Source organism: Taeniopygia guttata, chromosome 1 (assembly GCF_048771995.1).
Source record: "Taeniopygia guttata chromosome 1, bTaeGut7.mat, whole genome shotgun sequence".
Lineage (NCBI taxonomy): Eukaryota > Metazoa > Chordata > Aves > Passeriformes > Estrildidae > Taeniopygia > Taeniopygia guttata.
This window is the reverse complement of record NC_133024.1, coordinates 115,535,874-115,546,594: the sequence shown is the minus strand read 5'-3', so window position 1 is coordinate 115,546,594 and position 10,721 is coordinate 115,535,874. Positions and strand designations below refer to the sequence as shown.

Below are 10,721 nucleotides of genomic sequence, written 5' to 3'. Positions count from 1 at the left end.
TGTGGGGAGTGATGGATTCAGGCTTAGAAAATGGTCTGGATAAATTTTGGAAAAGCAAATCATTTTAATGCTGGGCCACTTTTCCCTCCAGCAAACAACTACAACTAATGATGCATTTTTCTGAAAACTGGGATTTTATCAGATGCCTGACCCTGCATTTTGTATTTTTATTTTTCAGGAGAGATAATTTCTTTCATAAGCCCAAAGGCTGGAGCTGGGACATAAATCTTGCAGAAGAACCTTCTTTCTATAAAATGTGCTGATGAAAAAACAGCTTCTGGTCACACTTAGCTCTTTCTTTGGTCAGTTATGATTTTAGGGATCCTTGTAGCCCCACTGGGGAGTCAGGAGGGGAAACCCTGTCTGCATGGGGAGTTCTGAAGGGAAAATCCATGTGCAACCAGCAATCAGAGAATCCCAAATCCTGGGGCTGGCAAAGCCCTCCCAGCCCAGGGAGTCCCAGCTGGGCCCCATGCCCACCTTGTCCCCAGCCCAGAGCACTCAGTGCCACCTCCAGGGACACCTGCAGGGATGGGCACTCCAAAGCTCCCTGGGCAGCCCCTGCCAGGGCCTGAGCTCCCTTTCCATGGGGAAATTGCTGCTGCTGTCCCAGCTGAGCCTGCCCTGGCCCAGCCTGAGGCCGTTCCCTCTCCTCCTGTCCCTGTTCCCTGGAGCAGAGCCCGACCCCCCGGCTGTCCCCTCCTGGCAGGAGCTGTGCAGAGCCACAAGGTCCCCCCTGAGCCTCCTTTTCTCCAGGCTCAGCCCCTTCCCAGCTCCCTCAGGAACTCTCCAACCCCTTCCCAGCTCCCTCAGGAACTCTCCAGCCCCATCCCAGCTCCCTCAGGAACTCTCCAGCCCCTTCCCAGCTCCCTCAGGGATTCTCCAGCCCCTTCCCAGCTCCCTCAGCCCCTCCTCATGGACTGACTTTTCCACATCTCCTGTTGCCTCACTCCATGCTGGTTTTCATTCCCGCATAATTTCTGTTCATGCTCCAAGATCTCTGCCAGCAGCCCTTGGGCTGCCCCTGCCCTGCTGTAAGTGCTCCCAGGGGAATTGTCACCCTGCCCTTACCTTGCCCTGCTAATTTTAAACCATCTCTTTGATTAGCTTTTAATTTTCCCTTCTATTCTCTCTGATTTCTTACTTTGCTGCTGACGTCAGACCACTCCAGGAAAAATAATTTATAACAAAGAACCAAGTCCCTGCCATGCCTGGTCACAGCATCCATAGATCCCTGTGCTTCCCCAGCATTTGAATAACAGAGCAGCTTGTACTTTAATCTGCTTCTTGATGAATGCAAATCACTTGTGTCCCATCCTTCACTTTGCTTTCCATGCTTGTGCCATTTCCTTCTGTAAATCATCACTTCTGGGTTTTTCTCATGCCAGGGATCACCTCAAAGGTGAGAATTTATGCCTGGTGCCTTCTAGTGCCCTTCCTGCCTAGTCATTGCATTGGTGAAGTTTGGGGAAAAAAATTGCTAATTTGATTCGATCTCTAATGAACCCCACGGGTTCCTGAAATGTGACCTTCTGGGCATTGTCCTTGTGCAAGGTGACAATTCTGGAGAGGTTGGGGTTGGAAGGGGCCTTAAATCCCACCCAGTGCCACCCCTGCCATGGCAGGGACACCTCCCACTGTCCCAGGCTGCTCCAGCCTCAGTGTCCAGCCTGGCCTTGGGCACTGCCAGGGATGGGACAAGGAAATATCTCTTCCTCAGTATCCCCAAGCTCACCTTGATGAGGTCCAGTGCTTTCAGCTACAAAACCCAGACAGACAAAAGCAAATGAAACACCCCACAGAACGAAGATCTGCAGCAGTGCAGGTACTGCTCAGTGGCATTTCTTCTCTCCTTAAAATAATCACCACGGACACCACGGGGAATGCCATATTCCTGCATATTCCTGTTTGGGCAAATCCATGAGATGGGCAAAAGTCAGATATCCCAGGGGGTAAAAAGGATTTTGGGACAGGGCTGAGACCAAACAGTTCATCTTGCTCTTTCTCCAAGTGCTGCCTCTGTGCCTGCGGTGCCTCCCCAGCTCTGCATCCCCTCGTGCTCCTCCCAGCCCAGCCCAGCCCAGCCCAGGACCCCTCCCCTCTGTGCTGTCCCCTCTGGCCCCACTCCCTGGTCACCTCCTGGAGCAGCCCCAGCTCCTCCCTGAGCCTGCTTTGAGCTCCAGCTTCCCCAGCCTGGGCACATTTTCCTGGCCGAGCTGCACGAAGCCACTTTTCTGGGTGCAGCAGGAACTGCTGAGGGCACTCAGCCCTTGGAGGGGAGCTGGGGGTGCCTGAGGAGGAGCTGGCCCAGCATCCCTCGGAGCTCCTCCCAAAGCCACCTTACACCAAACCATCCCTGGTCTGATCTCCTTCCAGGACAGGTGCCCTGGTGGGCTTGGGGCAGGTGCAGGTCCCAGCACTTCTCTGCAGGACCCCACAAACTGCTGAGTGATGGGGACCTGGAGCAGTGCTGGGCACAGCAGCAGCGCTGAGCAGAACCCACAGGCTGCAGGACTGCCCCGAGCAGCTCGGCCCCCTGAGCTCTTTGGTTTTTGCTCCCAGGGCTCCCTCTGCCCCGTCCCTCCCCGGGCAGCCTGGGCAAACCTCACCCCCACACAGGGCTACAAAACATCTCTAAGCCCTGGTCAGCTGTGGCCTCCACCTGCAGATTTTGGAGACAAGACAGTGTATTTACAGCAATTAGATTAAATGCGTCATTTTTAAGTTAGAGAGGGAAAGTGCTTCTCTGTTTCATGTAAACGCAAGGAATTAGTGATCAGCTGCGGCAGAGGTTACATCATTAGGAACATTTTAAAATAAAAATGCATCGGAAAGCTTCTGGAAACAGTCGTTCTGATCTAAAAACTCCTGGAAATATTTGAAGTACTACAGAGCTCTGCAGCCTGGACTTGGCCCGGCCCAGGCAGCCCTGGCCTTGCTCCGTGGGCAGAGTGGGAGACAAAGTTTGCCATGAGATCCTCCCACTGAGCCCTGAGGAGCAGAAAGGACCCCCAGACACTCCCCACAGACCCCAAACCACCAGCCCAGCCCAGCTGGACCCCGTGGCCTCCTGAACTCCTCCCAGAGGGGACTCTGGGTGAGGCTGGTCCCAGCCCAGCCCCAGCCTTGGTCAGTGCTCGCTGTCTGAAGCATTGCACAGCTGTGATTAAACCTTTGCCTCCAGGATTGGGGATGGGAACCCAAACATATTTATATAAATAAATTATTCATTATGAGAATGATTAGACCAAGAGATTAATCAGCATTATTTACTGCACAGCACAGGTAGCTGCAATTGCCAGAATGATATCTGAAAGAAGATTGAAGGAATTCTGTTAAAGCCAGCAAACCCCATGCTGAGCAGAGATTGGTGTCACTCACCCACACCAAGGCCCGTGGGCAAATCTCTTTGGCCCAGCCTTGAGAAGTGACCTTGAGGGCATCCCTGGAAGGGACTCGGGCAAAGAGGGTGTTATAAAAAACTGGGACTGGGCTTTTGTAGGATAAAGCCCCTGGAGTGGCAGAAGGTGTCTCTGGCTGTGCCAGCTGGCAGCTTTAGGGAAGGGATCAGTGGGATCACCTGGGGATTCCTTTCTCAGGAACTGCCCCTGCGGTGCCACCCCTTCACCTCAGTCAGGATGTGCAGCCAGGCTGGTTTCTGCTTTATCCAGCCCCAAAGGCAGCAGGGCCCCTCTCTCTCCAGGCAGGGCACCCAGCTCTTCCCCTCCCCTGCGTTTCCCTGCAGGACCTTGCTAGAGTTCTGCTGAAGTTTCTGCCTCAGAGGAAGAAAAACCCCAAAGAAGCAGAGCAGCAAGTCTCTGCCCAGGTCCTGCGGGTCTGGGAAGCTTCACCTGTAGCCCAAGGCAGGGCTGGGCAGGGCTGAGCCAGCTCACCTGGGCTGCAGCCCGGGACGGGGAGGGTCCTGCTGCAGCCCCTGCCAGGGGCACATCTGGGACACTTCTGCTGCTCTGCCCCAGCCCTGGGGCCAGCACAGCCAGGACCTGGAGCTCTGGAGAGAGCCCAGAGGGGCCACGGGGCTGGAGCCAGGCTGGCAGAGCTGGGGTGCTCACCTGGAGAGGAGAAACTCCAGGGAGAGCTCAGAGCCCTGCCAGGGCCTGAAGGGGCTCCAGGAGAGCTGCAGAGGGACTGGGGACAAGGATGGAGGGACAGGAGCCAGGGAATGGCTCCCACTGCCAGAGGGCAGGGCTGGGTGGGAGATTGGGAATTGGGAATTATTCCCTGGCAGGGTGGGCAGGGCTGGGATGGAATTCCCAGATTCCCCTGGATCCCTGGCAGTGCCCAAGGCCAGGTTGGACACTGGGGCTGGAGCAGCCTGGGGCAGTGGGAGGTGTCCCTGCCATGGCAGGAGAATGGAAAGAAATGAGATTTGACATCTCTTGCAATCCAAACCATTCATAATTTTATGCTCTTTCTTCCCCCCAGGGCAATTCCTACATTGACAGACCCCACACCCCCCACCACCCCAGGACACCTCAGGAGTGTTTCACATCAGTACAGCCGGGCTGATCCAGAGCCAGACTTTATTACCAAAGCCACCCTTCAGGGAGTCCCAGCAGCCCAGAGCAGCAGCCACCAGAGCTCAGCCACGCCAGCACACGCCGTGGGGGGAACAGATGGGCAGGAGCTCCCACATCAGAGCAGAGCCTGCACTGCTCCTCCCCAGAGGTACGAAAATCCCTGCTCTGGTCAGCAGCGAGAGGTGGTACCCAGGTCCAGCAACACAACGCGTGCTGGGCGCTGGGACGGACAGACAGACAGACAGAGAGAGTTCTGTGGTCAGTTCCTCTCGCAGGGCAGCTGGGGCAGCCCGGGCCGTGCCCCTGGCAGGGAGGTCACAGGGAGCCCAGAGCCCCCAGCTGCCCGGGCAGCAGCAGCAGGGCCAGGGGCAGCAGGAGCAGCGCGGGGCAGGGCAGTGCCCGCGGGGCCCCGCCAGCCTGACTGGGGTAGGATCTCTGTCTGCGGGCGTAGTACCGCGCCACCGCCACGTTGGGGTTGCCCTGGGCAGGGTCGAACCACATCTGGATGCAGCGGCCGCTGCCCCGGGGCTCGGGGCTGTAGCGGAAGGAGTTGGACCAGATCTTCTCACACAGGTCCTGGGGGCGGGGGAAGACCTGGCTGAAGGGTCTGCACATGGAGCCCCAGGGACAGCGGTTGGTTCCTGCGGGAACAGAAACAGGTCAATACTTTAGAAAGCGCAGAAAGACCCCCAAAAGTAGACATAAAGCTGAGAAAGGCTGGGAAATTTCTAAACCTTCTCATGGGAGGCGAGGAAAATAAGAACCAAGTGAATACATTTATAGCTATCATAAGGAACAAGGAAGAACAAGAACTTATTGATAGTTCACAGTGTGAAAAGTCCTAGTTATATGCTTTGCAAAGATAGAAAAAGTTTCAGTCTTAAATAATGAATTACTGTGTATTGTTTGAGGTTCATAGAAGTCCTTTTGTTAATGTTAAACCCATGTGGGTCCTTGGTTAGAGTATAATGACTTTGCACCTTTTCTTTTACGCTATTGGGTCAAAGAATATGTAGAAAAAGGCTTTGCCTAAGATGCAATCTTGTCTCTAATCTGGATTTGCATGGATGTTGTTATTTCCCTATGTCTCTTGCTTTTTGCTTGTGTGATACAGACAGATAATAAATCCTGAGTCTGCCCCAGGCAGGGTCCCACCCGTTTGTGAGACATGGAGCGATCCAGCAGAGGCTCCTGGGGACAGAGCAGCATGGCACAAAACCCTGGTGGGAGCACAGCCCTCCCCTCCTGTCCTTCCCCAGGAGGTCACCTGCCCACAGCCCACAGCCACACCTGAGCAGGGCAGTGCCACCTCCCTGACCACCCCGGAGAGGACAGAGGGGTCCTGGCAGCAGTTGCACTGCCAGGGACCTGCCTGGGGGGTGAGGAAAGGCTCCCAGCGCCCACCACTGCCAGAGCCCACCAACCTGTGGCCCAGTTCCAGCCCTTGTGCCAGTTCTCCTTGCAGGTGAGGGCGTCCTTGCAGTCCTCCCACCACTCCTCGCAGTCCTCCCTGCAGAGGGGCACGTGGAGGATCCTCTCCCGACGCCAGCTGCTGTCAACCTGCAGGACACAGGACCACTCGGGGGTCAGGGGCAAGATCTGCCACGTCCCAGATCCTCCCAGCCCCTCCCACGGGGACCCACAGCTGATCCCAGAGGAGTCGCAGCCCCAGCAGAGATGTGTCTTGACACAGGAGTTCTTCCATCAGTCTGAGGCCAGAAATGCCCTTGCAATCTTTCTAGCTTGTGGGAAAAGCTGAGACACCCTAGATATAAAGAGAAATCCTTCCCTGGCAGGGTGGGCAGGGCTGGGATGGAATTCCCAGAGCAGCTGGGGCTGCCCCTGGATCCCTGGCAGTGCCCAAGGCCAGGTTGGACACTGGGGCTGGAGCAGCCTGGGACAGTGGGAGGTGTCCCTGCCATGGCAGGGGTGGCACTGGGTGAGTTTTAATGTCCCTCCCAACCCAAAACAGTTCCACGATTCCCTGATCTGACCCCACCTGCTTGATCCAGGGCCCCAGGTTGGGTGAGCACTCGTACAAGCACGTGTCCTGGATGAAGTGGCGCTTGCACTTGGCTGGCATCACCCCACAGTGGTTCCAGTTGAAGTTGTAGAGGTAGGACTGGTCCTTGTGGGCTTCCAGGCTGGTGTTGGCCGTGCAGCAGGCGTTGTCCTTCCAGGGGGAGCACTGCAACAGAGGGGACAGGCAGCAGCTCCAGCGGGGCAGCAGCCACGGCGTTCTGTCTGCCCAGCAAACTCTGGGGCACTTTGGCTTCAGGAGCTGGGCACTGCAGCAAGGCAGAGCTGCAGGGGCAGGAGATCAGCTCCAGAGCAATTGTGCCAGCCCAAGGGACAGAAACAAACCAAACCCTCCTTCCTCTGCCGAGGGGCTGGGGCAGAGCAAGGAGTGTGTCCCACGCTGTGAGGACACAGAGTAGAGCCCTTCCTCCCTTCCTCCCTTCCTCCCTTCCTCCCTTCCTCCCTTCCTCCCTTCCTCCCTCCCTCCCTCCCTTCTCCCCTTCCTCCCTTCCTCCCCTTCTCCCTTCCTCCCTTCCTCCCCTTCCTCCCTTCCTCCCTCCCTCCCTTCCTCCCTTCCTCCCCTTCCTCCTTCTTCCCTTCCTCCCCTTCTCCCTTTCTCCCTTCCTCCCTCCCTCCCTCCCTCCCTCCCGTCCTTTCCCGGCTGTGCTCTGGGCCAGCCGAGATCCAGGGGTGTCAGAGATGTGGCAGAGCCCCGGGCAGTGGCACTGCTCAGCCGGCTGCTGCAGGAGGATGGCACAGAGGGATCTCCCCAGTGCCCGCAGTGCCCACAGTGCCCGCAGAGCCCGCAATGCCCACGGTGCCTTCAATGCCCGCAGTGCCCACAGTGCCCGCAGTGCCTTCAATGCCCGCAGTGCCTTCAATGCCCACAGTGCCCGCAGTGCCCACAGTGCCCGCAGTGTCCCCAGCCCGGCTCCCACCTGCTGGTACAGCCTCCCCTCGGGGCCCGGCTCGCTCTTGTGGTGTTTGGCGTCCATGCAGACGTTCAGCAGCGGCTCCTTCAGCGCCTCGGCAGCCAACAGCGCCAGGGCCACCGCCAGAGCCACGGCCAGCGGCACTGCCATCCCGGGACCCGGCTGGAGAGAGGGGACAGGGCTGGAGAGAGGGGACAGGGCTGGAGAGCGGGGACAGGGCTGGAGAGAGGGGACAGGGATGGGAGAGAGGGGACAGGGATGGAGAGAGGGGACAGGGATGGAGAGAGGGGACAGGGATGGGAGAGAGGGGACAGGGATGGAGAGAGGGGACAGGGCTCAGAGAGAGGGGACAGAGAGGACAGGGCTGTCTGTGAGAGAGGGGACAGGGCTGGGAGAGAAGGGACAGCCCAGGAGAGGGGACAGGGCTGTCTGTGAGAGAGGGGACAGGGCTGGCAGAGAAGGGACAGCCCAGGAGAGGGGACAGGGCCGGAGAGAGGGGACAGCCCAGGAGAGGGGACAGCCCAGGAGAGGGGACAGCCCAGGACAGGGTTTGGTGCGGGCAGCAGCGAGGGAGGTGCTGTGGCACTCCTGAGGAGCTGGCAGCAGTGGGTGGCACCAAGGACACCGTGCAGCCCCCCCGAGGCTGGCTGCAAGGTCAGGCACCGTTATCATCGGGACAGCCCCACAGCGGGACAAACAGCCCCAGGAGAGCTGGGGCTGGTCACTCCGTCCCCCCTGAGCGAGGAGGGTGCTCCGAGACCCCCTCACTTCAGGGTCCTCTTGCCACCCCACTGCTTCAGAGAGAAGCTTCCAGCCCCCCAACCTCCTGCACCCCCCCAGACACGGGGAGCTCAGGGATGACTCTCCTGAGTGCTCAGAGAGGCAGGGAATGCACCAAACACAGCCCCTTGCGTGGGCCAGGAGCTGCAGGGCTGTGCTAGGACAGCCTATCTGTCCTTTCTTTATCTGCCTCTGAGACTTGGAAACCCTCTCCCGAGGTCTCCAGGAGGGCTGAATCACCAAAGAATCACAGGAGGGTTTGGGCTGGGAGGAATCTTAAAGCCCATCTCATTCCAGCCCTGCCATGGGCAGTCACCTCCCACCATCCCAGGGTGCTCCAGCCTGGGCTGATTTGAGTGACAAAACACATTTCACACATCCTTGGCCTCCTCTGCCTGCCTAGAGCCCGGGACCAATTTTATAGTCATTTTCTAACAAAAAAAGCCCAAAAACCAACCCCACACCCATCAACCAACATCAAGACTTAACCACGAAAATTCCTTCCCATTCCTTGTTGACACAGCACAAGGGTCTGAAGCAGACACATTTTAAGAAGAATTTTGCAGAACACAGAAGCAAGACAAAGCATTTACAGCATTAAAACAGCACAAAACACCCCAGAAAAAGCAGCTTCAGGCCCAAGGAGGCAGACACAGAAACGTGAGAGCTAGGAAGCAGCTGACCCGTGTTATAACTGCATTTGTGCCCCCAGATCTGTGTCAGCCTTACCAGCCCGAAGAGCCTCTAACCTCTGCACACCACAAACCGCACTCAGCTCAGCAGCTTCCCGGGGCAGCTTTAACTGCAGAGCTGCTGGCACAGGTGCTGCCTCTGGGGAGGAACTTCCCCCTCTCCAAGGGGCTGTGGCTGTTGCCAGCGTTTGTCAGCACAGGGACAATGTTTGGGTGACAGCCGCCGCTCCAGCCTTTCGCAAGCAGCACCTCCTGCCTGGGAGGGATCCAGCATTCCTTCCCAAAGCAGCTGTCTGCCCAGCCCTGGCCTTCACCCCAGGCCCTCTCTGCTCCCCTCACCCTGCAGCAGGCACCAGAGGAGCCCAGGAGGCACCGACCCAGGGCTCCGGGTATGGAACAAATCGAGTAAATGCAAAAGGCAGCAAATGACACCCAGGCTGCTGCTCAGAAGGAGAAGAACAACTCCCACCACAAACCAGAAATGCAGGTGCTGAGGGGCAGCAGTGCACCTCCTTGTAACCCCTGAGCACATCCACTGGAGCTGAAAGCTTCACCAGAGCCCGTGGAAAGCCCTTCCCTCAGCATGGGGGCAGAGTCTTCCTCCTGGAGCATGTTTGGGGGCTGATTTGCTCTTTTCTTCACTCTCATCACTGCTGTTTCAGTGATGAATCACTTGCATGAAGAGCAAATCCTTCTAGATTTCATGTGTGAGCACTTTAGGCTCTGGTAGACCCTGCTCTGGTGATCACAGAATCCCTGAGGCTGGAAGAGACCTCCCCACCTTGTCCCCAGCCCAGAGCACTCAGTGCCACCTCCAGGGGACACCTGCAGGGATGGGCACTCCAAAGCTCCCTGGGCAGCCCCTGCCAGGGCCTGAGCCCCCTTTCCATGGGGAAATTGCTGCTGCTGTCCCAGCTGAGCCTGCCCTGGCCCAGCCTGAGGCCGTTCCCTCTCCTCCTGTCCCTGTTCCCTGGAGCAGAGCCCGACCCCCCGGCTGTCCCCTCCTGGCAGGTAGAAAACCACTTTGTGCTTCTCACACTGGAGATGTCACTGAGCAGATCCCCCCACCCACTTGGGGCCCTTTGCCACCTCTGCTGCCTCCACCAGAAGATTTTTGCCCCCCGAGGCTCAGGACTGCGGCAGTTTCAGATGCCCTGCACTGTCCTGGCCACGTTTCCTGCTCCTTGCCAGGGAATTTCTAATATCTGGTTTGTTTTTGGCACTGCTGATCACTGAACTGTGTTGTAACATTGTCAGAGCAGTGACAGCTTGTTCCTGAGAGATAATTGTCAGCCACCAGCCTGTCATCTTCCATCTGACGTGTTCTCCCCAGTGAATTGCTTTTTCTTTGAAATCTGTTGTTTTATTGCTCGGTGACTCAGTCGTACCAGGTGTCACGTCCCACTCTTGTGAAGAAGGGAGCACCCAAGAGTCATAGGTGCCCATGGTCACAAAGGAATGGCAAAAGCCACAAGGGTCCCACAAACAAAGCTCAAAAACCAGGTTTTATTGGCCAGCTCCACACTTGGCCTGGAAATCGACACATGTTTCACCCCTACCTTGTAATAGTGAGAGAAATAAAAGAGTAAAATGAAAGAGGGAGGCAGGAGAGTGTGAAAGAGAGACTGAATAGGAAAGGAGATCACCAGTCCTGGCTTCAGCACTGATCCAAGCAGGGTGTCCTGGGGCACTGCCCGGGTTTGGGGGCACTTTCTGTAGGAAAGTTTCCCCTGCTGGCATCGGGGTCCCTGTGAGCACCT

At 57.3% G+C, this 10,721-nt stretch overlaps 1 protein-coding gene across 1 annotated transcript; it reads right to left on the bottom strand.

Moving 5' to 3' along the window:
- Positions 1-4,524: 4,524 nt before the first annotated feature.
- On the bottom strand, positions 4,525-7,797 carry LOC100227500 (folate receptor gamma). The gene is made up of 4 exons (XM_030284827.4): positions 7,496-7,797; positions 6,538-6,726; positions 5,963-6,098; positions 4,525-5,179 (listed from the first exon to the last, which is right to left on the bottom strand). The coding sequence occupies exons 1-4, from the start codon at positions 7,637-7,639 to the stop codon at positions 4,854-4,856; spliced, it is 795 nt and encodes a 264-aa protein (XP_030140687.4). The 5' UTR covers positions 7,640-7,797; the 3' UTR covers positions 4,525-4,853.
- Positions 7,798-10,721: the final 2,924 nt, after the last annotated feature.